Raw genomic sequence first — 25,984 nt, 5'->3', positions numbered from 1 at the left:
GGGCAGAAGCAGGGAGACTGGTGAGGAGCCTGTTCCATTAATTCAGGGGGGACAAGGTGAGGCTGGCTCCAGCGTGATGGCTGGGGCCAGGGTGACGCCTGGTCAGAGTCCGGGCACGTTTTGAAGGTGGACATAGAACCCTGGGAGATTCTTTCCGGTACTGGCCCTGGCTGGGAGGAGGCTAATATTGTGATTTCCTCTCTCTAGGCCAGCTCCTCGCTCACTCCCACGGTTTCTCTCAGGGAGCCCCTGCTGCCGGGCACCATGACAGTGAGGGGGGCCGCCCTGGCCCCAGATCCAGTGTCGCCCACGATGGCGGCAGCCTCGCCCAGCGTCTCCGAAGTCCCCGAGGGCAGCCCCACAGCCATGGAACAGCCCGTGTTCCTGATGACAACGGCCGCGCAGGCCATCTCCGGTTTCTTTGTCTGGACGGCGCTGCTCATCACCTGCCACCAGGTACCGGCCAGTCAGGAGTCCCCGAGCCCGAAGGCTAGAAGGATCCTGAGCAGTTTCTAGTCCAAAAGGCATTAGTTAGGTGCGGGCAGGCGATGCTGCAGCAGTAAGTGAACCCCATGATCTCCGGAGCTCCTCTGGGAGAAGGGGATTCCTTGCTCACATCCCAGCCCAGTGCGCTTCAGGTTCCACCTGTGGCTCCAGCATCTTGCAGCTCCAAGGCATCATCCACCTGACCACTGGGAGGAGGGTCACGTGGGAGGCACTCTGGGTATTTACCTTTTAAGATCCAGAAACGACACTCATTTCTTTGCTCACTGTCCCTGGGCCAGAACTGGTCCCATGTCCAGCCTGAGCTGCAGGGGGCCTGGGGACTGTGCGTGAGCACCTGATGTCAGTCCCGGGTCCAGCCTGAGCTGCAGGGAGCTGGGGGACTGTGCGTGAGCACCTGATGTCAGTCCTGTGTCCACCCTGAGCTGCAGGGAGCTGGGGGACTGTGCGTGAGCACCTGATGTAAGTCCCGTGTCCATCCTGAGCTGCAGGGAGCTGGGGGACTGTGCGTGAGCACCTGATGTCAGTCCCGTGTCCACCCTGAGCTGCAGGGGGCCTGGGGACTGTGCGTGAGCACCTGATGTCAGTCCCGTGTCCACCCTGAGCTGCAGGGGGCCTGGGGACTGTGCGTGAGCACCTAGTTGTCAGTCCCGTGTCCAGCCTGAGCTGCAGGGGGCTGGGGACTGTGTGTGAGCACCTGATGTCAGTCCTGTGTCCACCCTGAGCTGCAGGGAGCTGGGGGACTGTGCGTGAGCACCTGATGTCAGTCCTGTGTACACCCTGAGCTGCAGGGAGCTGGGAGACTGTGCATGAGCACCTAGTTGTCAGTCCCGTGTACACCCTGAGCTGCAGTGAGCTGGGAGACTGTGCATGAGCACCTAGTTGTCAGTTCCATGTCCAGCCTGAGCTGTAGGGGGCCTGGGGACTGTGCGTGAGCACCTGATGTCAGTCCCGTGTCCACCCTGAGCTGCAGGGGGCCTGGGGACTGTGTGTGAGCACCTGATGTCAGTGACCCCTTCGCAGATGAGAAAATTGGGACCCAGAGAGGGAGAAGGGAGGGGACTAGCCTATTTACTTAGTCGTTGGCAGAGCTGGGGTAGAAGTCAGTGTCCTGTGCCCCGTGCTCACAGGCCCAGAGGAGCCTGGTGTGGCCTGAGACGGGCCTTGGCTGCCTGAGCAAGGAGAGGTTTGAAGGTTTCCAGCAAAGACGGAGGCTGAGCTCATTTGGGTCTCCTTTCAGCTCCTCTCCCGCTGCCCTGTGTTCCCCATCCTTTCTAGAATCCAGTTGCTTCATTGCAGCTGGCTCATTGAAGATGGGGAATATTTTGTTCTTTTCCTCCCGAGCCCAGGGCTCGGCTGGGCCAAGTGTGAAGTCATGAAGCTGGGATGGGAGACTCGGGCTGGGACGAGGATCCTGGCTAGAGCAGGTCTTGGCATTTGTGTGCAACTTTTATCACCCCCCCCCCACCCCCCGCTATCTAAAAACCGCATTCATTCTCCCAACTGCCCGTGCGGCAGGAGCGCTGCCTCTGTTCCAGCTGGGAAGGTCAGACAGGCTGAGGACATCACTGCAGCCACGCAGCCAGGGAGAGCATCCGCCCTGCGTAGAAGTGGGGGTCCCGTCTGCCCCGTCATACGGGGATGGGGCGGGTGGGCACCCACCCCCTCGCCTGTGAGCTCCATGGCCCAGGGACCAGGTGCTTAGGGAGGTCGGGGTGGGGACACATACTGAAAACCTCCTTGCACCACACAAACCTGGCTGTGCACGAGGGTCCCAGGGTGCTTGTTACAGCTGATTCCCCGCTTGGATGTGGACAGTCTCGGGCATGGACTCGTGCTCCTGAGTCTGTGAGGCCGGCCTTGGCGCCACCGCTTGCACCCCCACAGGCTTTCTGCACCCCGGGGTCTGATGCTCGCAGCAGCCTCACACTCATCGTCCCCCCCCTTTTTTTTAAAATATATTTTATTGATTTTTCACAGAGAGGAAGGGAGAGAGATAGAGAGTTAGAAATATCGATGAGAGAGAAACATCGATCAGCTGCCTCCTGCACACTTCCTCCTGGGGATGTGCCCGCAACCAAGGTACATGCCCTTGGCCGGAATCGAACCTGGGACCTTTCAGTCTGCAGGCCGACGCTCTATCCACTGAGCCAAACAGCCTCACACTCATCGTCCCCTTTTGCAGAGGAGGAGGCTGAGGCGCAGGGTGGAGTAATTCGGTCACAGATCTAGTGAGTGGCTGAGCTAGACCGCTCGGCCCGCCTCCTCCTCCCGTGGAGCAGAGGGGCGGAGGGGCGCCGGCGGGACAGTCAGGACGTCGGGTCTCCGGCTGACACTGCCCCTCTGCCCGCAGATCTACATGCACCTGCGCTGCTACAGCTGCCCCAACGAGCAGCGCTACATCGTGCGCATCCTCTTCATCGTGCCCATCTACGCCTTCGACTCCTGGCTCAGCCTCCTCTTCTTCACCAACGACCAGTACTACGTGTACTTCGGCACCGTGCGTGACTGCTACGAGGGTGAGGACGTGTGGGCGCGCACCAGGGAGGGCCGGCCGTGGGCAGCGCACCCCTCCTGCCTGGCGTCTGGGAGCCACGGGCCCCTCTCCTGGTTTCTCCTCGAGGGGCCACCCCTCGCTTCTTTACCCACCATCCAGGCCTAGAGCGACAGGTGACAGCACAGGTGTGGCCAGAGTCTCACCTTCAGATGCCCTTTGCGATGGGGCTCCCAGAGCAGCGTCACAGACACCTGGAAGCAGGGACCCTCCCCCCGTGTCCCCTTTCTCAGCTCTGGTGTCTCAGACGGGTGTGCAGGCAGCAAATGAGCGATCTGTCTGTAGATAGAAGCTCTAGGTGCAGATGGGTTGGGGTTTATCCGGGAGTCTGTGGGGCAGGGCGGGGCCTCCCTCCCCATGTGCCTTAAGTCTGAGGGCTTTGTCCCTGGAGGAGCTCTGCTGTGCCACCCAAGAAGGTGGCTCACTGCCTTTTGGGGGCCTCTGCTCTTGCATGTGACGTGGGAGCATCACCAGCTCTGGCACTGAGCTCCAGGCACACCAGGCCCTGACCAGCCAGCCCTCCAGGAGTCTGTGCCACCTGCACAGTCACCACAGGGCAGGCAGCCTCTCTCACCGGGGCCCAGTGGTCCTGGCCTGAGGCTTGGAGAATGAGCCGGTGCCTGTCAGAGGGAGGGCGAGGAGGAGAGTCCATTCTGGGCTGAGCGGAGAGCTAAATTGAGGGGAGGGAGGAGTCCCCGTGTGCCCAGCCAGGGTGGGCTGGCTGTGGGGGGCCGGTGGCTGGAGGAGGGATTGCACTGGGAGCCAGGGACAGGGACATACACAGCCTTGCAGGCCACACAGGGAAATTTAGATCTTCTTTCTTACTGTTGATACCTAAAAATATGATGCGAAATTGCAGGCTACAAAGCTCTCTACATGGGCTGTGGGTGACGGAGGGGCCAGAGGCCCCAGGACAGGCCACAGGCCAGCAGGCTGGGGAGGAGGGGTCCTTGGATTCAAGATCCCTTCTGATGCTCGCCCCCTCTCACGGCCGTGTGTTCCCGTCCCTGTACCTGCACTGCTGGTTCCTGGTAAAGTGACCAGATGCGGTTTTCCTGGTGCTGTGACCAGGCAGCTCTGACCATGACCGCCTGTCAGCTTCTCTGACCTGGGAGGACTTGGTCCTTGGCCCTGGGCTTCATGCTCGTCCCCCGAGAAACTGGAGTCTGTTTCTGCCCCGTTTTGAACCCGTGTGTCCCTGAGCACTCAGAGGCACAGGAAACGCCTTTGGATTTGGTGAGGAAATTCAGATGCCTAACACCCCACCCCACCTGCCCGTTCAGCCACACCGGCCTCCTTTCTGGCCTGGCACACCGGGTGTTCGCCCAGTGCCCGCAAAGCTCTTCTCCGTGGGCTCCCCCTCCTCCATCTGGACCGCGGTGTCCCCTCGGAGAGGCCTTCCCGGTGGCTCCCCTCCCAGACCCGGTCCGCAGCACGCAGTTTGCAGTGAAGTGCCTGGTTGGTTCTCCCCGTCCTGAGTGCAGTGCCAACAGAGCCGGGCACGTGGTAGGTGCTCCCTCGTTCTGGATGTTGGGAATGAATAAGGGACTTGGTGAAACACCTGCTCTGTGCCTTGTGTTCATCCACATGTAGCCTCATTAAAGTCCCTGCTGGTGTCCCTGCCTGGCCCTGCCAGGTGACGGAGCTGAGGCAGGTGGGGCTCTAGTGCCTGACATTCCTGGAAGCAGCAGAGCCCCCAGCAAAACCTCTGGTACCTTGGGAGCCACAGAGGTTGGGGTTGGAGAAGGTGAGGCCAGAATCCTTTTCCATTCACCTGCCAGCCTCGCATGGCACAGCCTCTGCTTGTTCGTTCAGAATAAACAAGCTCTGCCCTGCCCAGGGAGCCTCCCCTGTATGGTCGGGGGACAGGCCCTGCAGACTGGGGTGCATGGCAGAAGGGGGCACAGCCAGGGAGCCTTCGCATTGCCGTCGCTCCCGGCCCCAGAGGTGGCAGCAGATGGTTGGCGGCTCCTCCCACTCCAGAAGCCTCTTTGTTCAGGCCCTGCCTGTCCAGACCTTCCTCCCAGCTACAGAAAGGTCCTTTGTAAGAAGTCTGCGTCTCCTAGCAACGCTATTGTCCCTGGGCCCCTCCCAGGCAGTTTACAAACAGGGCCCCAGCCGCCGAAGTACAGGCCACCAGCGTCCACAAGCTCGGTGTCCGCGCGGGTGGCGTGGCCCTCGCCTCGCCCTTCCCCGCACCTCTGCTCCGTGCCTGGGACCCTCTCCCATAGTTTTTATAACGACAAGTGCTGCAGCTCCGCAGGACCTGCCCCCAGCAGGCGTGGTGGTGGCGTGTCCCTTACAGTTCAAAAAGAGGCCCCCATGCGTTCCCCTTCCTCCCAGTCTCCTGAGACGGGGAAGGGGCAGGAGTGGACGGACTGGGCCAAGGAACTCCTACTTCACAGTAGCCAGGCCTCTGCTGGCCATTAGGCGACATTTGCTTTTCTTTTTAACAAAATTAAAACAATGGACATTTTATTTTTATTAAAGTCATACATGCATATGGATGACACAAGCTGCCCCAACTCCTCTGACTCCCAAGTTCACTGCACTTGCAACTCTTTTTTTATTTTTATTATTTTTGTTAAAATCAGGATGATCATCTAACCAATGGAGCTACCCGGCCAGGGCCACTTTCAACTCCTTAAACTTTTTTTCCCTTGAATAACCTAAAAACGTGCGTAGACTGTTGTTTCTGGATTTCAGTTTCATGTAGTGTTTAGTAGCAGGCTTCTTCCTCTGGGAGGCTTGTGACTTAGGTACTCACCTCCGGCTGTGCACACCCACACGCTTTCGCTCCTTCATCTTTTTAAGGTGACAAGCGTTTCTAAGTCCGCATTTCGTGTGTGCGTTACTCCATGTCTGTAAACATTGTTCAAAGCTGAGCCTGCAGGTGCCTCGAGATGACATTTCCTTGTGCTTTTCCTCTGCTGCCACTCGTCTTGCTGTTTGGTTTACTCTGTTTTCTATGTATCTGTCATCACTTTGTTCCCGAACGCTTCACTGAATTAGAAGCATGCCTTCTCTAAGGGGAGGCGCATGTCTCTTCGCTCTGGGTTTTCCTCGGTGCTGTTCCTCCCGATGCCCTGCCTCCTGCTCTGGGCTGGGCCTGGCCTCCTCCTGCTCGGCAGCTGCCCTGGGTCTTCCCTGCCCCCCGCTCCTGTGCTGACCACCTGCCCCCTGGGGCCATTTTCCCTTGTTGGTGATTCGCCCTCTCCGCCCTCTCCTGGTTAGAGCTCGGCTCCCAGGAGCTTCCTGAGAAAAGGGTGCATGGGGTTCTGTTTTTTGAAATCTGAAAATTGTCTACAAATATATATTATATTGTTCTGTTTGGTTAGTTGTCAATGGGAGTACAATTCTAAGATGGAAATTACTCTCCCTCTGAATTCTGAAGGCAGGTTTTTCAGTCTTTTAGCTTCCAGCATTGTTTTCGGAAAGTCTGCTGGATCCTGATTCTTTTTTAAAAAAATGGACTGAGAGAGAGAGAGAGAGAGAGAGAGAGGGGAGAGAAACGTCATTTTGTTGTTTCATTTATTTATGCATTCACTGGTTAATTGTTCTATGTGCTCTGACCAGGGATCGAACCCACAACCTTGGCATCGTGGCATGACACCCTAAATAACGGAACCACAGGCCAGGGCTGGGTTCTGACTCTTAATGTCTGTGTGTGACCTGCTTTCCCCTTTGCTTATGGTCTTTGCCCCCAGTGTTCTGAAATCTCAGAGGCGGCGGGATATTCACTGTGCGGGGTGCCCGGTGGCCCTTCATGTGGAAGCCCATGTCTTGAGTGCCGAGAAATGTTCTTGCATGTTCCTTTGCTACGCCGCACCCCCCCCCCGCGCCCCCCTTAGTTTATTCCTGCTTTCCAGAATTCCTGTTGGTAGGATGTTGCACTTCTGGATTGACCTTTAAGTTTTCTTTATGGTTTCTTTTGTTCTATTTCCCAGGAGCTTTTAAATTTTATTTTAAATATTTACCTTTGAGCTTTTCTACGGAAGGTTTTGTTTTCTTTATCGTGTTGTAAAGCGTCAGGCGCTCTTTCCTGTTCTATTTTATAGTCCCTTGTGCTTGGTGTGGGAGAGAATATCTCCCGTTCCGGACGCTAATTGCAGTTTTCTTCTGTTTCCTGCATTATCTCGGTCTCCTGACTTCCCTGTTTGTTTGTCTTGGCCTTTGACCTTTGTGTTGGAAGCGCTCCTCAAGTGTCTGGTGTCCTTGGCTATTCTTTGTATTGAAGAATGGGGCTTACACTGCCGGCCTCCCAGTTGGGTGACAGGACACGGCTTTCCTGTGCTGTTTTTACGCAGTGGTGGGGACAGGCACTCGATGAAGTTTTTTTTTATTCTGGGCCTGTTTCCCCAGATAATAATGTTCTCTGGGTGGTGAAAGCTGGGCACGCTGAGTTAAGGGTGCAGTTGGGGGAAGGGACCCGGACAACTCGCCCTTCGCATTCAGACCTCATCTGTTTTCTGCAAGTGTCCTCGTTGCTGTCCTCGGCTGAGCTGAGTTCTCTGAGGAAGGAGCTGTCCCCACCGGCCAGGAAAGTAAAGGCCGCGCGCAGACTTGCAGCTACGTTTTCCATCGGCACCTTCCCCCGCAGTCCTGGGCCCTCCCGGTCAGGGACCACGCTGACCATGCTGCATCTCAGAGCTTTTGTAACATTGCTGTCGGCTGCCTCCGGTGCCATCTCCTTGTCCTTGAAGGCTTGTACTTTTCCACCGATTCATTCTCATCTTAGTGGCATCCTGGGGGGAGGGGGAGAGGAGAGGGAGATAAACAGCTTGAGTGGGTGGTAATATTGCCATTTTCCAAGGAGAGGGCGAGTCTCAGAGAAGTAAATGGCTAGCCCAGGGTCCCTCTGACCGAGTATCTGCCATCTGGTGAGGGCTGTAACTCACACCGCAGTTCACACGGCAGCGCCAGGCAGAAGGAGTAGCGGGAAACCAGCCCCTGCCCTGCATTTAGTGTTTGATTGTGGTCGGGGTGGGAGGTCGCTCCTAGAGACAACTCTGAGGCAGCCTGAGGAGCTGGGGAGCTGATCGAGGGGTGCAGGAGGCAGGGTGCAGAGGAGAGGGCTTCCCGTTGCTTTATGCAGCACTGTTTTCCCAGTAACACTGGTGTGGGCTCACGGCTTTACCACCTATTTTTCATTAGGCTGAGCTCATTCTCACCTCCCAGTTACCCGGAGGAGTACATATCACCCCCATTTTACAACCGTGGGAAGGAGTTTGAGAGGCTAAGAAACTGGCCCAGGATTTCCCAGGTGCTTGCCAGAGGCCAGGCTTGCCTGGAGCTCCCAGGCCCGGGGTTGCCCTGTGCCAGGCTTGGTGAAGGAACACAGGACGAGTTTCTCAGTGAAAAATATGAACTCTTGTCAGGGGAAGAGGTTTTACAGGCCTGGATGAAACAATTAAAGAATGACGCTTCATTCACCCAGTTTCAGATTTTGGACAAGGTCCGCTTCCTGGAACCTGGCCCCAAATGAAACATCTTGGTGGAGAGAGTGTAGCCAGGATGAACCCGGCCGAGGGCCGCAAACACGCCACAGAAGGCCGGCGGGCCATGTGCTGCCAGGACTCACAGGAGCTCACCTGATCAGAATAAAGAGGTTTGCAGAAGGAACCAGTAGAGGTCCTGAGAGAGAGAAAGGGCATTCCAGGTGGCAGGAAGCAGGACCAGCAAAGGACAGACATGGCATGGGGGGTGGGGGGGGAAGGACCCGCCTGGCAGCATCCTGGGGCCTTTCGCGTCGGGCAGAGCCCGTCGCCATGGCTGTAGTGCATTGTGCCCGTTATTGTCCGCAGTGATCATCAGTCCCTGAAAAAAGGAAAGTCCTGAGGCCCTCTTTACTGAGCAGAGATTTCTGTCCCAAGTGGTCAAAACTGAGTTTCCCGGGCTCATCGTGAGTTATCTGAAATACAAATGCTCGAGTCTTTCCAAATAACAGTGTCTGTGTAGCAAGGACAGCGAGGCCCCGGGGCCGCTTTAGTCTGTGTAGCAAGGACAGCGAGGCCCCGGGGCCGCTTTAGGTGCTGAAGGTGTGTGGAGGAGTGAGCTGGCGATGGCCAGGTGCACCCAGGGCACAGAATGGGGGCCCAGGGAGTGTCTGTGGAGCAGACAGGTGCCTCGCTTACCTGTAGTGGGGGAGCAGAGGCTGCCCGAGTGCACTTGTCAGGGAGCCTCTCCGTGAAGCCTTGGGGGCCCCCAAGGCTGTGCTGTTACAGTTGTCCCTGGGGAGAGGGGCGGGAGATGGGGGGGGGCGGTGCGGGGTGGAGAACAGTCTCTTGGAGGACAGCTTCCTGTCCCGGCTGCTCTGGTTGGAGACGCTGCTGCCTGTGAGAGAGAGTCAGTCAGGCGTCTCGGGGTTGGAAAGGAGGGACCTGTAAAGTGTCAGCTGCTCAGACCCCTTTATAGTTAATGTCTGTTATGTGGCTGCCATGCCCTGGTTGTGGCCCGTGTGGAAGGGCCTAGCTCTGATTGCATGCTTCCATTAACAGAGAGCTCACTACCTTGCCCCTCTGAAGACTGCCTCTTAGGAATAGTTTCTTATACTGAGCAGAAGTGGTAGGATCCACCCCTGGGACTAAGCGGGTCCTGTCTGACCTTCTGGACAAGGTCGCTGGCACACAGATGAAGAGAGTGAGTGCCAATGTCTTCCCTCCAGGCCTCGAGGACCCAGGACAACCCTCATTTCATCTCCACCCTGTCCTGCTCTCCTGACTGTGTGCATTTCTCTAGGTGCCTAGGATGGAGCCCAAAGTTCCGGTACCTCACTCTCCAGAGCAGGAGACTGAGACAGACAGACAGACACCATCCCTTCCCTCATTCTGGACGCTCCGCTTCACACGGGAGGGCCTTGTCTGTGGGCCCCTTGGTCATTTCTGTGTCCCCAGGGCCCAGCACAGAGCCTAGCACAGAGGCTGTAGTGAACATTTAGGGGGCATAGAGTTACTCTGTTTCTCTGAGGCCTCCCAGGGGCCAGAACTGAAACCATGGTCGGGGGGAAGTCAGGCAACAAGGCCGCTGGCTGAGAATCTCGCTGCTAATCTGTTGTGCTTTCCCTGTGCCCAGGGCAGCATATCTTTGTGTTGGTTCCTGGGGTGTGTTGACTTGTCATTGTGCACACCCTGGCCGGGTGCTGGGGTGGCTCTGTAACTCTCCGGTGAGGGATTGGCTTGTCCAGATGGTCCTGGTGTGGGCTTGTTGGACCATCTGGAAGACAGTCTGTCCTGCCTCCCTTCTCTGAGAACGCGTTATCGACTCACTCATGATTCTTTAACCGACATCGTCACCAACTTGGTGTTACACAGACTTGCTGGCCAGAGCACTGGTAAAAGGTCGAGAATCTTGAGCTGAGAGATGGATGGGATTTGACAGTTCTGACCAGCTGAGCACAGAGCTTGGCTGCGTGCGGACGTATGTGATAAGGAAAGGATGTGAGCTCAGGCGCCAGGCTCTTCTCCGAGGACGGCAGGAGGCCTGGCTGCGAGAGTGGTTCCGTGTGGAGCGGCTGATGAACTTCGGCCCCTGGGGGTTCCCTGGAGGGTTTTGTCTTCGGGCCTGGAAGTCTGATCACCTCGGGAAAGTCTGTTCAGCATCCCGTGAGAGGGCGAACTGGAGCACAGAACTGAGTGTGGGCGTGGCTGCCTGCCCTGCTGCTCTGAGCCCCTGGAACCTGGGCCCATGCCCGTCCATTCATTTCTTCCGTGTTTACCGTGTGTACGGTAGTTATTGGGGGTAGGCCTCCGTTTCTACCCGCAAGGACTTTACAGTCTGGAGAAAACGACAGATCACATGCTGTGGACTCTGCTCAGTGTGAACTCGGCTCATCTCAGGCTGGTGCTGTGCTCACCCCGACCCGTCCTCCCAGCAGCCCCAAGAGGAAGGTCCTGGCAGCACAGAGCACTGAGGACACGTGCCTGAGGCCACACAGCTCCGAGTGGTAGAACCACGCGCACACCCAGGAGGGCTGGCTCCGCGTTCATGGCTTTCCTGCTGCTTCGCTGCTGCTTGTACTGGAAGTTTCAGGCGATGGGCAGAGAGCTCACCGTGTGGGAAGTGAGCATGGCAACAGGACAGAGGAGGCCACCAAGGAGTAGGCGGCATCTCAGCGGGTCCCTCTGGGAGGCAGAGGGACCAGAATATGTGGCCTCGGGAAGCGTGAGGAGCGTGCACGCCCTGGGAATGCTCAGGTGGTTTTATGTATAGGTTCTACTTACATGGCTGTGTAGGCAACGATCCCAAACAGCCCCGTGTAAGACAACCGTCTGCTTCTGCTGACTGCCGGGCAGGCATCGGGACGCACGTGGGCATGGTGGGCCCCTGCCCGTGGTAGCGGGGTCTTGGCCGGGGCGGCTTCATCTGGAATCTGACTCACTCGTGTGTCTGGCAGTGGGTGCTGGTGTCTGCTGGGCCCTCGGTTCCTCCCACATGGGGGTCAGCCTGGGCTTCCCGCACGGTGACTGGGCTCAAGGGCGGGCGTCTCGGGAAAGAACAGAGGAAAGAGGCTTCTGATCCCAGTGTCAGATGTCACGAAGCATCACTTCTGTGCCACCCGGTCCACCGTAGGCACCGGTTGTGTCAGTGTCAGAGGGTGTGGCCGTCTTTGGAAAATAATCATCGACCACAATATGGCTGGACCCAGCCTGGGATGGACACATCCATTCCACGTGGCCTCATGTGGGTTTGGACAAAGGCCATTAGCAGGCTGATGTCAGATTTGGCTAGATGCCCCCTCCCCGTACCCCAAAGTAGTTCTTGTCGTTGAGTGATCAGTGGGGGTGCCTGCAGTCACCAGACATCCTGAGCTGCTCCTGTGCCGGGCCGGCAGCACACAGGGTCCCCAGCCCATCCCAGATGCTGGCCCCCGAGGGAGGCAGGCAGGTAGCTGCCGACACGCAGCGCTGCCGAGTGCTGCCCACTCGTCCGAGCACTTTGCATACTCACTTCAACCTCGCAGCCTCCTGTGAAGGTAGGGACTCCCGTCCCCATTTAACAGGTGAGGAAACTGAGGCTCACAGCTAACCCAGTGGCAGACCCAGGCGGCAAACCCTCTGCTCTGTGTCTGCTGAGGGGTAGTCCCAGCACAGTGTGGTAGGTGCTATGGGTCGTGTTCTTAGAGGGTGCTCCCTGGGGCCCCACCCCAGCTGGAGACATGAGCCCTTCGTAGGTTAGAGCAGCTGTGAGTGGCAAAAAGCACCCAGATACCTTCCTTTCCAAGTTGAAGGCCACCGTTCACCTCCGACTGTGTCGCCAGGCTTTCGTGTTGAGGTCTGCACAGCGTCTGCACGTCATCAGGACTGTGGGTGAGAGAACTGGCCTAGGGTGGCCAGAGACTCACAGGGTAGGTGGTGTCTGATGGGAGTGCGGAGGGAGGGGCACCCCAGGCAGTGGGGACAGCCAGTGCAAAAGCAATAACCTGCTGAGGGAAAGGGGCGTCCAGCGTCGCTGGGAAGGAGGAGTGAGGGGTGGGCAGGGACCACGTCATCGTGGGGAGACCTTGAGTGCCAAGCCAGGGGCTGCACCGGGAGCCCGAGGCCTTCGTGCTGCAGGGGACGCAGGGTCAGAGGAGAAGGGGTCTCTCTGGCCCCATGTTGACCTTGCCCTGGCCATGCTTTTCCGGATGCCTCTCCTCGCTCCCTGCTCTTGGCCCCGACCCTCCGGCCCCCGTGCTTTGTGGTGTCCTCTGCCACACTCTCACTTTCTTCCACACTCGCCCTCCTCGCTCCTGGCACACCCTTTGCTCTGGCACCTGCAGGCAGCAGCCTTCGCTTTGCTGACCCAGCAGACGTCTCTGACCAGGAGCCATCACAGCGCATTGCTGTGTTTATAGCGTAGCATTTACAACACACTTCTCTGCCGGCGGGCGGTCGCTCTCGCAGATTCTGTCTTTGTGGGGATGTCCAGTCGCATCCTGACTCAGAACGAGCTGACCCAGCTTCTCAAGACATTCGTGCCTCTTTCTGCACCACCCCTGTGTTCAGTGCAGACTCAGGTGCACTGCAGGTTGTGAGCGAACGGAGGTGCTGCCGTCTCATTCTTGCTTAGAATGTCTCCTGAGAGCCCCCTGGAGAACGTTTTATTGTTTTGCTGTAAATTCATGGTCCATAACACAATAGAAAAGAGCATAGGATGAATTATAAAGCCAGTACCTGGTTGAACCCCAGAGCGGGCACACTGCCAGCTGCCCCAAGGCCCCTCCGTGCCCACCCTAACCTCCCGTCCTCCCGTCTCCCCACACAGAGCTGACTTCTGAGGTCATCTCTTCCATGCTGTACAGAGTGAGAGCAGTGTGTAGCATCCCTAAGCAATGCCACTGGTCTTGCCTGGTTTTGGTTAGAATGGAGTGTTCAGTTCACGGTGCGGTTCTCCTGTCCCTCAGGGCTCTCTGTTGCTGCTGTGACTGGTCTTTCACTTTCGTTGCTACTCAGAGTTCTGCCGTCTCTTGACCTGTCCTGTTGATGGGAGTGGTTTACTGTGGACCCTCTTTTCACAGCCTTGGTCATCTACAACTTCCTGAGCCTGTGCTATGAGTACCTCGGGGGAGAAAGTTCCATCATGTCCGAGATCCGGGGGAAGCCCATCGAGTGAGTACACAGCTCCCTGCAGCCCCGCACCCTGCTTCCTGGGCCTGCCTTTCTCCGAGCTGTCCCGGCGGCAGCTGGACATGCAGCTCCTCCACGCCTGTGGCCTTGACCTGCTGTGTCTCCTGAGCTTCCCAAGCAAGGCCATTCATTGGGACTTTTGGAAGGGCCTCCCCGGCTCTCTCTCCTCTGTCTTCCCATCTTTTCCTGTTTCTCTCTCTTGCACTGTTTACATTCAGTGCTTCTCAGGTGCTTTGCTACCCGTGGGCTGCCGAGCAGCCTGCTCCCTCATGCTTTACCGCAATTGCAAATGCTCTCACTGGCTCCCTGTACTTGGCCTCAGGCTCAAAGCTGCCTGGGCTCTCTGCCCCGTCCCCACCCCACCCTGCTGTGCCCTGGCTTGTCTGGATGTGAGGGAGGGCGTCCCCCAGCCCCACCTTCCCCGAGTCCTAGCTCTCTGCTCACCATCCCCTCTGTGGTCTCTTCCAGGTCCAGCTGTATGTATGGCACCTGCTGCCTCTGGGGAAAGACGTACTCCATTGGGTTCCTGCGGTTCTGCAAGCAGGTGTGTGCCCCCGCACGTGCCCGGTCTGTGCCCTGGAGCAGCAGCCGCGGGGCTGTGCTGCCCCTGCTTGACAGGGTGGCAGAGGCCAGCTGGGTGGACCCTCCGCAGGCTGCCCTGGCTCCACCTTGGAGTCCCCATTTCCTGCAAGCCCCCAACCCCCAAACCCTAGCACCCACTCCCCACACAGGGATGCCCCTGCATTCACAGGGGGTGCTCAGAGGGGCAGTGAGAGGCGTCCTGGGCACGAAGTGGTCTCAGACTCTTGCTCCTTTTGACCAAGTCTCGGTGTGTGTGAGAATCGGAGGATGTGCATGGGGATTCTAGAATCTCTGTTTGAAAACTTCTCATCAGCTGGGGCTAGAGGGAAGGAGGGTTTCTGCATTAAAGATACAAGACCAGCCCTGCTGGTGTGGCTCAGTGGTTGAGCATCGACCCATGAACCAAGAGGTCAGGGCACATGCCCCGGTTATGGGCTCGATCCCCAGTAGGTGGCGTGCAGGAGGCAGCCGAATCGATGTTTCTCAGTGTTTCTATTTCTCTATCCCTCTCCCTTCCTCTCTCTCTAAAATCAACAAAAACATATATTTTAAAAAATATCCTCAGGTGAGGATTGAAAAAAAAAAAGATGCATGAGGAACCAGGCGTGTGCCGTCTCTAGTCCCTCCCCCATTTCCCAGTTGGCAGCAGCAGCTTTCGTTTTCCCAGCTGCCCTCCCTGCGGTCTGGAAGGGGTGTGGTGTGGTGGTGAAGTGCATGGGCCTGTGCCTCTGACCATCTGAGTTTGATTTCCAGCTTCTCCTCTGACCGTGACCTGGGTCATTACTTAACCTCTCTGAGCCTTAGTTCCTTCTGTCAAATGTGCGTAATGTTACTTATCCCAAGGGATGGTTTAAGGAACAGGTGAGGTGGTGGATACAGAGCATTCGCAAGGTGCTGGCACAGAGCCCCCCCCCCGTCTCTTGTTTGGGGAGGGAGAGTCCGGTGTCATGCCCAGCGGCACGACCTCGACTGAGTCTCCTCTGGGGCTCCCTCCACAGGGCCTTCCGACCCCTCCAGCATCTCCAGAGTAACCCGAGGGGAAATGAACCACAGGCAGTCACTGGCCCGCTGGGGCCTGGCTTTTCTGTGTGGGGCCAGGCACACACACCCACAGAGCCTGCCTGGACCTCCCGGGCCTCCAGGTCAGCTTCCACGTCTTCCTTCCTTACGGTGTTTCTAAACTCACAGTCTCCCCGAGGGACCTGCAGGGAAAGAGTTAAACTGTCCCGGGCTCAGGGTGGGGCCTTTCAGGGCCATTGTTTACCCTGGGCTAGGCGCCTGGGCCTGTGACTCATGCCTTCTTTGATGATTATATTGTGTACAAAGTTTTGATCCCAGATCACTAGCTCCAGCCGCCTTGTTATAAATTATCCCCAGGCCTGTGGGCTGGCTGTTCCGGATATTCCACCGTTGTTCCTGGCAGTGGCTGGGAGAGGTAGGAAAGGGGAGAGAACAGAAGCCCCGCCCCCTGCCTGGGGTGGCAGCTTTGTCCCAGGGCAGGACCTCCTGCTGGGCTTCAGGGTCCCTGGGCCTCGTTCCCTCCTCTGTATCAGGCTGGGGACAGTGCTCACCTCTGGGGCTCCATAGGGACGTGGGCATCCAGGGGCTGACCAGGCGTACCGGCAGGCCGGGCTCTTAGCTCGCTCACTCACTGGCTCACTCCATACGAGGGGCTGCTCCTCCCCTGTGGGCTGTCGGTGCGGGTCCGCCTCCTCCAGGTGGGGTGGGGAGGCCAGGGCAGTTCTGTGGGGTGTGACAGCAGTATCACCCCTCTAGCCCCGTCACACACGCCTCTCCTGGTGGCACCCCAAGGCTCTGACACTGGGCTCCCCTGCAAACCTCACTCCAGTTCCCAGAACTTTGGGTTCAACAGGCCACGTTCTCCGCTCCAGGGTCCTGGCCCTGTTTGGAGCCACACTCGCTTAGCCTTTCCAACTGCTCCCGCCTCCACAGACGGCCCGTGGCTTAGACTTATTTGACTTCAGCAGGAAGGGGATTCTAGTGATATTATGGGCGCCGTGGGTGCCCGGGGTTTGCGGGGGCCTCGGTAGGCAGTTGTGAAAGCCTGGGGCAGGGGCTTACCTGTGACGAGGGGCTGCTGACGTCCGTCCGCCAGGGGCTCAGTGGCCGCCGCTCGAGCTTCTGGCAGCTGGCGAGGCCAACATTCAAACTCAGGTGTCAAACTAGACCTTTGCTTTGGGCTGCTTCCTGTTTCGTGCTCCTGTTAAGTCATCTCCATCCCCAGCAGGATCCCAGCTCAATATAAACCCTGGGCCCAGGCCCAGAGCCCGGGGCAGGGAGCCAGACCCCGGGGGTGGGCGAGGGGCACGAGAGGAAGCCCTGGTCCAACCCTGCTCCCCATGTGGCCAGTCCCTGGAGCAGCGCCCCGGCTTTGCTCCCCACCCCACCCACTTCCTTGGCCACTTCACGGTGCTGCCCGTCCAGCACGAACCCGTGCCCTTGTCCACTCTGCCTCTGGCCTCAGTATGAGCTGTCCCCTCTGCCTGTCCCTTGTCTCACATTCCTGCTGCCCCTTCTCCAGGGACATCTCCTGTCTCCTCTCCTCCATTCCTCCATCCATCGTCCTCCCTCCACACCCGTCTTCTCACTCAGCTGAGTCACACTGGCATCGTCTCACTCCTCCGCCTTCTCCAGACAGCAGTCCCCTCGGGGAGGACCCTGGGCTCCCCAGGCCTGGCATCCAGCAGGTCTGCGGCCAGAGGAGGTGCTGTTACGTGGTCTGTCCCATCCTGACTCTCGGCTTCTCCCCACAGGCCACCCTGCAGTTCTGCGTGGTGAAGCCGCTCATGGCTGTCAGCACCGTGGTCCTCCAGGCCTTTGGCAAGTACCGGGACGGTGACTTTGAGTAAGCAGCGGGTCCCCGCAGGGGTGTGGGGGGGAGTGTTGGTGCCAGGGTAGGTGTCCCTGCCCAGAGGCAAATGCCTGGCTTAGGGAAGGATGCGGCCACAGACTGGGCACACGCACGCTCTCGGGACCTCCTCTGAGTGGAGGTCAAGCATGTTCCCAGCCTTCCTCACGCTTCGCACCCCTGAGCTGTGAGGCTGGCCTGTCAGGGGCACTCAAGGAGCCCTCAGCATCCATCCCCTTTGCATAGGGGGGCGGGGGGGCGCCCAGGGCAGAAGGAACAGAAGGCAGGCAGCAGGGCTGGAGCCCGAGAGGCCCGCCTTGAGTCCTTGGGTAGAAAGCCTCACCTGGTGAACTGCCCAGGCCTCTCACTGGGCGTGAGGGACAGTGACCCCATGGCCGTGTGCTGGCATGCGCTTGGCAACACCACTGGACGGTGCACAGCAGCCTGCCAGGGCAGGTGGGCAAATGGAGGCGCAGTGGGATGTAACTTGCTCACCTTGGAAAGAGCAGGGCTTGGCTCCCGTCACTCTGACACTCGCTGTCTGACCATCGGCTGAGCCCTCATCCCAGGCCAGACTGGCTTCCATGCCTGTGTCAGGTCCTCCACGAGGAGCGTGGGCACCAGAGCTGCGGGCAGGTGGCTAGACACCCCTGCGTGAGGCAGGGCCCTGGCTCGGCCCGTGCTGCAGGCACCCCGGCACCCGCCTCATGTTTGGCCCCTTTGATCACCACGTGGCTCGTGGAGCACTGCTTGGGAGCACGGCTAGAGCCATGGGGATTGGCGTAGGGGCGGGACAGAGGAGGGGGGGCTCCTCGTCCCTCGGAGGGGTCTGTCCAAGCCAGGATGCTCCCCTTTTCTGCAGCGTCGCCAGCGGCTACCTGTACGTGACCATCATCTACAACGTCTCCGTCAGCCTGGCCCTCTACGCCCTCTTCCTCTTCTACTTCGCCACCAGGGAGCTGCTCAGCCCCTACAGCCCCGTCCTCAAGTTCTTCATGGTCAAGTCTGTTATCTTCCTCTCCTTCTGGCAAGGTGAGCCTCCGCCCTGCCCCGTGTGGCGGCCCTGTCCCCTAAACCTCGTCCCCTTCCTCCTGCCTGCCATCCCCAGTGCCCCTGGGGCCCAGGCCGTGGGGTTGTCCTTAGGGATCCCAGCCTGGAGCTCAAAGGGGCCTCCATCCACTGGGTGCCCCCTCGGGCCGAAGTCTGGGCCCTTAGGGGCCTTAGGAGCCAGGGCAGAGCTTCAGTGAGGCTGATTCATGGGTGGGGGGACATGGGGGGCCCCGCATATCTGTGAAGTCTCAGTGGGGTTTCCAAGTGGCCTCGGCTTGTGTCGACAACGCTGCCCACAGGAGCAACCAGGGCCCCTACTTCCACCACCCCGGGCATTGGGGGGGCTGCATGGAGGAGGAGGGGGTGGGAAGGCGGTCCAGCCGGGGCCAGACACCCACACGTTGCTCCCAGGCCTGCTCCTGGCCATCCTGGAGAAGTGCGGGGCCATCCCCAAGATCCACTCAGCCCGCGTGTCGGTGGGCGAGGGCACCGTGGCTGCCGGCTACCAGGACTTCATCATCTGCGTGGAGATGTTCTTCGCGGCGCTGGCCCTGCGGCACGCCTTCACCTACAAGGTCTACGCCGACAAGAGGCTGGACGCGCAAGGTGAGAGCCAGGCCCTCCTGCCCGCGGCGTCCTGCAGGGTGGAAGGGCCAGGAGTCCTGGTCCCGTGAGGGAGGTCCTGGGAGCGAGGCCCTCCTGTCTTGGGCAGCCGGTCTCGAGTACCCGAAGTTGACAGGCGCAGTGCCCTGTGGGACGGTCAGGACAGAGATTCTAGGATAGAAGTCCCTCAGGGTTTCTGACTGAGCCGGTTCTTCGTTTATCCCAGAATCCTCTGTCTCTCAAGGGTTTTGTTGTTTTCTTAACCTGATTACCTCTCAGAAGCAGGCTTGGGTGGCAGTAGCTCTGAACAGCTTTCTTTTACACTTGCTGACCTCCCTGGGTGAGAGCAGAGCCCCCTGGGGAGTCTTAAAGTCCGTGCTGGCCCCACCTCAGAGGTTCCGCAGTCATTGATCTGGGCTCGGGCCTGGCAGGGTGGGATTTCAGCTCTCGGGCCGGGTGCCTCTGCTGCCACTGGGCCTGGAGGGATGCCCAAGGGGAAGAGGAAGAGGAGTCTGGGGATGCTTGGATGATGGGAGGAGGTGGGAGGGCCTGGAAGGGAGGCCTCCTGGTCTAACACATCTACCCTGGAGCTCGGCTGCTGCCAGCTCCCTTCCCACGGGGCTGGAGGGGGAAACCCACTTCGCCAAGCGCAGCACCGATGCCCACCCCGGGCCCGGGCAGCCGTGTCCTGGGAAGAGTATAGAGGACCGCCTGGCCCGCGGCCGGGCTCCTCGCCTCCCACCCCTTCCTGCCATGTTCTCTCCCTGGTGGGCGGCCTCAGGATGCCTGCGCAGCTGCTGATGCGGGGCCTGACCTGTACTCCAGGCCTCGTGACTCTGGTGGGCCCGACCGCGTTTCCCCAACACGCTGGCTGGGGGCGCTTTCTCCATATTTGACCGCACACTGTCAGTGCAGGCACTGTGCTGCCCGGCTCAGCACTGCCGGCTGGTGGCCCACTGGCTTCCCACCAAGGCCCCAGTTGGAAGGGTCAGCTTCCCAGGATTGAGGGCGATGTCCCTCGACCTGGTCCTGACAGACCCTGTCCCTTGGGAAAGTCCCTTTGTGCCCAGAGTCTGGGAAGGTCTCAGTGTTTAAGGACCATTTCTGCACGTGGTGGCCCAGCAGACGCTGTAATGGACGCCTGGGCCGTCTTCCCCTACACATCCACCCGCAGCCATGCAGCTGTGCATGGACCCTGCCCGCCAGGGGAAGCTGCTGCTCGCTCTTGCCCCTCCGCGCGGTCCTGCTGGCCACAGGCCCGCCAACCACAGGGCCCGGCCCCTCAGCCCTCCCGTCTGGCATGGGTGCAGAGCTGGCTCTGTCATGGGGGCTGCACAAGAAACCCCGCCCCAGCCTCGATTTCCTGTCTGTGAAGTGGGGAGAGGTTTGTGGAGCACGAGGCATAGGCTTAGCAGTTCCAGGCAAGGCTGGAGAAGTGGGGTGTGGGGGCCCTGACTTAGGGGCGGAGGCGAACTCGGCCCCCATTCTGGTGTCCACTCTTTGTCCCCCCATAGAGAGTGGGAGTGCCACAGGGGGGTCCTCTGTAGGTGGATAGTGCGCCAAGGCCCGAGGGGAAGCTGGGGCTGCTGGGGTGCCGGTGGGACAGGGGTGGGGGCGGCAGGGGGCGTGGCGTGCACTGGCCTCGGTGGTGGGCCATGGTGTTCACTCAGCTGTCTCTTGTCTTCTCTATTTCTCCTGCTTCTCCCCCCTCCCCTGCCCGCCCTGCTTTTGCCCCGGGTTTGGCCGTGGGCAGTGCCAACGTATGGTCCTTACGGTAGGTTCTGCTCTCTGTCTGCATGTCTGTCCTGCATGTCAGTCCTGGTCCCTGTCACCGGCACACCTCTCTGCCTGGTTCTTCTGTGCCCAGTCTCCTCACCACGGGCACCTCTGTAGACCTGCTCTGTCCGGCCTGTCGTCTGGCATATGCCCTGTTGGTCCTGGGGCACAGCACCCATTACTGGGAAACCAGGGGCCATTCGTGTGTCCATGGCAGAGGCTGTGGAGGCAGAAAGGGCAGACGTGTTTGAGTCCGAAGGCCTGGCTGCGAGGGAGCTCTTCCCTTACCTCTCAGTGTGGCCTGGGCCTGTGGGGCCCATTCATGGGGGAGGGAATCAGAGAAGCTTATCCAGCCGGTGGCTCCCGCGCTCTCGGGGGAGCTGGTGAAGATGTCTGCTCCGCCGGGGTCCAGCCTCTGCAGCTGCCCCGATGGAACGGGTCCCTGGTCCACTCCCTCAGGAGAGGGGGCAGGGCCAGCACCGGGAGCCCGTCCCCAGCACTTCCACCTCCACTCGTGCCGGGTTGGCCTGCCTCCCTGGAGCATTCTGGGCTCATTGCCTGCATCGTGCCAGTCTCCACCCCTGGCCCATCCACCTGCCGGACTCGCCCCCATGGCTGCTTACCTCCACCCCTTCAGGGGTGCTCTCTGCCCTGCGCCCCAGCCAGAGGGCCGTTTCTTTGCCTGCACCTTCTCACGTGCAGAACCCCATCCTCTGTCCCAGGAGGGGTGGTTGGATGGCATAGCCTTGGGGGTGGGTCCCAGGACTAGGGGTGGTTGGATGACAACCTGGGGGCCAAGCCCCTTGCCTCCTGCTGCGCCAGCCCCTCACCCCCCTGCCTCCCGCCCGCAGGCCGCTGCGCCCCCATGAAGAGCATCTCCAGCAGCCTCAAGGAGACCATGAACCCGCACGACATTGTGCAGGACGCCATCCACAACTTCTCGCCCGCCTACCAGCAGTATACGCAGCAGTCCACCCTGGAGCCCGGGCCCCCCTGGCACGGCGGCGCCCACGGCCTCTCACGCTCCCACAGCCTCAGTGGCGCCCGCGACACCGAGAAGACGCTCCTGCTCAGCTCTGATGACGAGTTCTAAGCGTGGCTGCTGCTGGGAAGGATTGGCACGTTGGCCCAGGGCAGGTGCGCCCCTCCGGCCTCAGGCCCAGGCCCGGAGGCGGGCTGCCAGGGCTTTGGCATTGCCTTTAATTTATTGGACCAGAGCACTCACATATCGCTTCCAGAGGGACCGCCAGTCGTTGTCTGCCCAGAGGACAGGCCAGGCTCACCCCGAGCCTTCAGGAACATTTCTACACGGCCACGCTGCACGCCCGGCGAGGAGCAGGGGTCACTGGGAGCCACTCCCATGCCTGTGCGGCTCGGCTCGTCCTGGTGGCGGCGTGTTGGGACCAGCCGTGCCCCAGGCCCTGACGCTTGTGTTGCTGACCAGTGGCCGCAGCCTCTCAGCTCTGTCCCCAGCTCATTGCCCTCCCCCTGAGACTCACAGCCCCTCCCCAACACTGCACTGCAGCTCTGCCCCCTCTTCCTCCTCCCCCTTCTGCTATATTAGCTCCTCTGGGCAGGAGGAGGAGGAGGGAGGAGGGAGGAAGCTATCTGTGGAGTCCCTCCTGACCCGGCCTGCCTGGCCCGCTGCAAGGCTCAGCCAGACGCCAGGAGCCACAGGTCCCGCCAGGAAGGTGCTCAGGTGCCTCTGGGCCCCTCTTCTGCGGATGTGGCCTCTCCACGTGAGGTCCCTGCGTCCCCTGGCTGTCCTTGCTGTGGCTGCACCTCTGTCGCATGCCCCTCCCCCCTGGCCTGCGGAGGACAGCGGCAGCCCCCACTGCCCCTCTCCTGGGTCTGTCTTGAGAGCTTTGGGGGCAGAGCCCTTACTGCCTGGCTGCTCAGAGGGTCAGGGGCTCCCACCTTCCTTCCTGGCTGAGCGGTCAGACCTTTGCTGGCCCCGATCATTGCTGGGGCTTCTCCCTCCCATTTCAGGGAAAGAGTCTGAGTCCACATTTCAGACCAGCTTCCGGAGGACACGGTTCTGTGGGAGGGCGGACAAAGGCTGGGCCTGCAGGAGGGCCCCGGCCCCATGCCCACACGGCCTGGTGTCCTGCTCATCTGGCCCCAGCCCATCTCTTCTGTGCCTTAGTCACACATGAACGCTCCCCTCCCCAGGCCTCAGTCTGTCCCAGACACTCCCTGGGGGCTCCCTGCTAAGCTGCTGGCACTCAGGCTCCTGCAGTGCTGGGCCAGGCGCCCTTGGACAGGCCTCGGTGGCCAGGACCACCAGGCCCTCCCCTTGCCCACCCCACACCCACACCTGGGGCCAGAGCCCCTGTGCAGCCTGGGCTCACATCGGCCACCGTCAGGAGGAGACGTGATGGACACTGTTTGGACAGGCAGAGCGTCCGTCCCGAGATAGCGCGTTTGGGCTGCAGCAGCCGCGGAAGGGCAGGGAGAAGGGCCCGCCCGTGGCTTCAGACTTCACTACGGAATCTTCCCTCTTGGCCACTCCTGGGTGAACAGTGCCCAGGGTCGGGTGGGGGTTTCATCCCAGGCGTCTTTCTGGGCACTTGGCGCTGTGACCAAGCCAGCCCTCCCGGTGGGAGCGGGGGGGCCAGGCCTGCCTGAGGGGTACTAGGGGCCAGCTTTCGGGTCCCTGTCTGGGGGGCTTGGCCAGCCAGCCCCAAGCTGCCTGGGAAGGCAGCAGGCGTGCAGGCTGCCTGAGAACGCCCTCGGCCCCGCTCCCACTATTTCCCTTCCCTTCTGTTTCTCTGGCCCTCCTTCCAGGCCAAAGTGTGGGGCTGCTCCCTGCCCGTCTCTGCCCTGCAGCTCCCGGCGGGGAGCCAGGCCCAGAGCTGCGGGCTGGGAGCGGCCTGACCACGCCACCTACTTCCTAGGATTCGTAACCAACCTTGTCTTTTTTAAATTTTTTTCCCAATAGAGTAGCTCTTTGTATATAAAAAATACTTGAAAAATTAATTGTATGATGTATGAGAAGACAGAGTCCCTTAGTTTTATATCTCGTGTATGACTGCCGTGAGTTCCACCAGAAAGTCGCTCTATTTTGGTCTCTGTGACATTTTAAATGCGTGACAGAAGTGAGCAAATAAAGTGAGGAAGAAATATATATATATGAGATAATATAGATTGTACTGAAATCTCCTCTGCCTGTGCGTGAGGTTTTTTCCTTCCTCTCCCCACCCCCGTGTTGGGGTGGGTTTCGTGGTTGTGAGCAGGGGTGTCTTAGGAAACCCTTGTCCTTCCGGTGCGAACATGGGGGGAATTCACATTGTCAGAGGCTAACATTGCCTCCCTGAACCCAGCCTCCACTGAGGGACCCTTGGTGCCGCCCCCTAGGGCCAGGCCTGGAGCAGGGCCTGCTGGGCAGGGGGCACTGCCTCTACCCACCAGGCCAGGTGTCTGGCCAGGCAAGGCACCTTCCTGCAGCCACCCCCGCATGCCTTCGCGGGGGCTGGGGGAGGGGGGGCTGCTGACTTGGGCCCTCAGGAATGCGGTGGGGGTGGGGAAATTCCCAGCCTCAGCTTGGCTCTCCTGCAGCTTCCGGCTGCCTTTTCCTTAGGCCTGAACTCAGCATCTCAGCATCGGGTGAGGATCAAGGGCCCCCACCTGAGGGGGAGGAGGAAGGCCTGTGGATCAGGCCAACCTATGTGGTTTGGCCTTTCCCCAACTTTCCTATCCCGTGCCTTCTCCCGGCCCCGCCATCTTCACACCCACAGCCGGCCTCTCAGAAATCCTCACTGCAGCGGTGCGCCTCCTGTAAACATTTCTGTGTTCAAGCTTGAGCCCCTCCGGCTCCCAGTGCTGGTCACCTGTGCCCTCGGAGTACCCTCCTGGCACAGATGGATAAGCCGAGGCTGCAAGCAGCTACATAAGCCACTAAAGGTCACACAGCTAGGAAAGCTCACATCTGGATTCAAACCCCGCTTTCCCTGCCCGGCACAGTGCACTCTGCCGCCTGGGCCTAGGATGAGATGCGGCTGCTTTTAGGCCTGCAGGCTGGGACTGCCCCCCCCCCCCCCCCCCGCCTCCCCATGCCTTCCAGAACACCAGGAAAGTGTTTTCTACTTGGCTGTAGAAGATCAGCCCTCCACGTGAAAGTGCTGGGAGGTGACTCTTCAAGCTGGGAATTTTCCTCTCTGAGCGGGACTGTTTTTTCGCTGAAGGGATGCCCAGGAAAGAAACTTAACCCTACATTTCATTGTGCTCCGGCTTTGCCTTCCCCACGGAGGATCCCTGGCTCAGGCACCCAGAAGGAAGGACATGTTTGGGCACCACCCATCTGGGTTTCCACTTCCAGCGCCCCCCCCTCCCCCCACCAGCGTAGGCACAAGGCAAGAGCAGCGATGGTGCTTGGCTTTTATTTGCAAACTGGAGTTAGCCCTCCCGCCCAGCAGAGGGTTCGGCTTGGGCTGGGAAAGCAGAACTCCATTTTGGGCCCCTCACTCGGAACGCCCCCCCCCAAAAAAAAAACAACAACAAACCATAGCTCAGGACATGCACTTCTTCACTGTGGAAAAAGAGAACTTGACTTTATTCAGAAAGTCTACAAAATACAGAAGGCGGATAACTCGCTTACTGTAAGTCAGAAAATAAATAAAATCTGGAGGCCGGGGCAATTTTTTTAAAAACATTTTTTGGTGGTGTTGCCACCCGGCTTTCCCTAAATATAAGATAAAATGTGATTTATTTGCAGATATAAAATATAAAGTCCAGCTCAGGGCCGCATGCCACTTTTTCCAGGGAGTGGGCGCTAGGGCTCTGGCTGGAGAGAATAACTTAGATTCGTGCAATAAATAAGAGCGGGAAGGCAGCTGTGTACAGTGTGTGGGGGAGGGGGGCTGGGCTTCCCAGAACAATCAATGGCCGTGACCAGCCGCCACCCCAGGGGGGACAGTCACAGGGGAAGAGGGGGGACGTCCCTTTTGAGGACCCCCACCCCAGGCTGCAAGACGGCGCATCTGTCATCTCATCTCCCCACCTGCCTCCTCCGTCCCCTTGCTAATTGGCTAGCCAGCCCCTTCCCTCTCTTCCATCTACATCCCCTTCTCTCTCCTCTACTTCTCTTACCTTGTCTCACAGACAGCCCTGCCTCCCATCTCCAGCCCCTGTCCACTGTCCCCTGGCCATGGCTGGGATCGCAAGACGGCAGTGGGAGGACCGGGCTGTAAGTTTCAGCTCAACCACTAAGCACAGGTGGCCCATCCAGGGGAGGCCCGGTTCCGTCTGCTGACGGGGCAGGCGACCTCCCCAGGCCCAAAGCAGAGGGGGGAACACTAGCTCCCCAGCTGGGCAGCCCCACAAGACATATGCCAAACCTAGTGCTGACTCGCAGGCCGGGCAGGGGCCACGGGCACATCTGAGCAGTTTACAAAACGAAGGGAGGCCTCTTCTCCTCGACGACGCTTCTCAGTCAAATCTCTC

At 59.5% G+C, this 25,984-nt stretch overlaps 1 protein-coding gene and 1 long non-coding RNA gene across 7 annotated transcripts; one reads left to right on the top strand and one right to left on the bottom strand.

Moving 5' to 3' along the window:
- The first annotated feature begins 207 nt into the window (after positions 1–207).
- On the top strand, positions 208–23,704 carry TMEM184B (transmembrane protein 184B). 4 transcript variants are annotated; one of them, XM_023743800.1, is made up of 9 exons: positions 208–456; positions 2,858–3,023; positions 13,554–13,644; positions 14,131–14,206; positions 17,019–17,110; positions 17,976–18,145; positions 18,575–18,769; positions 20,520–20,540; positions 21,394–23,704. In XM_023743800.1, exons 1-9 carry the CDS (start codon positions 265–267, stop codon positions 21,633–21,635), a joined length of 1,245 nt encoding a protein of 414 aa, XP_023599568.1. In that variant the 5' UTR covers positions 208–264; the 3' UTR covers positions 21,636–23,704. The 4 variants fall into 4 exon arrangements, with proteins under 4 accessions (XP_023599568.1, XP_014323239.1, XP_023599566.1 ...); XM_014467753.1 differs by lacking the exon at positions 20,520–20,540; XM_023743798.1 differs by lacking the exons at positions 20,520–20,540; positions 21,394–23,704 and adding an exon at positions 20,545–21,356.
- Positions 5,528–13,258, bottom strand: LOC106699471. 3 transcript variants are annotated; one of them, XR_002826176.1, is made up of 2 exons: positions 11,278–13,258; positions 5,528–7,803 (listed from the first exon to the last, which is right to left on the bottom strand). It is a non-coding gene; the product is annotated as an uncharacterized LOC106699471 (long non-coding RNA). The 3 variants fall into 3 exon arrangements; XR_002826177.1 differs by lacking the exon at positions 11,278–13,258 and adding an exon at positions 8,492–9,041; XR_002826175.1 differs by lacking the exon at positions 11,278–13,258 and adding an exon at positions 8,650–9,041.
- Positions 23,705–25,984: the final 2,280 nt, after the last annotated feature.

Source organism: Myotis lucifugus, unplaced genomic scaffold, assembly GCF_000147115.1.
Source record: "Myotis lucifugus unplaced genomic scaffold, Myoluc2.0 scaffold_413, whole genome shotgun sequence".
In the NCBI taxonomy this organism is placed as follows: Eukaryota; Metazoa; Chordata; class Mammalia; order Chiroptera; family Vespertilionidae; genus Myotis; species Myotis lucifugus.
Note: the sequence above shows the minus strand (reverse complement) of the source record. Positions and strands in the feature narration are given on the sequence as shown.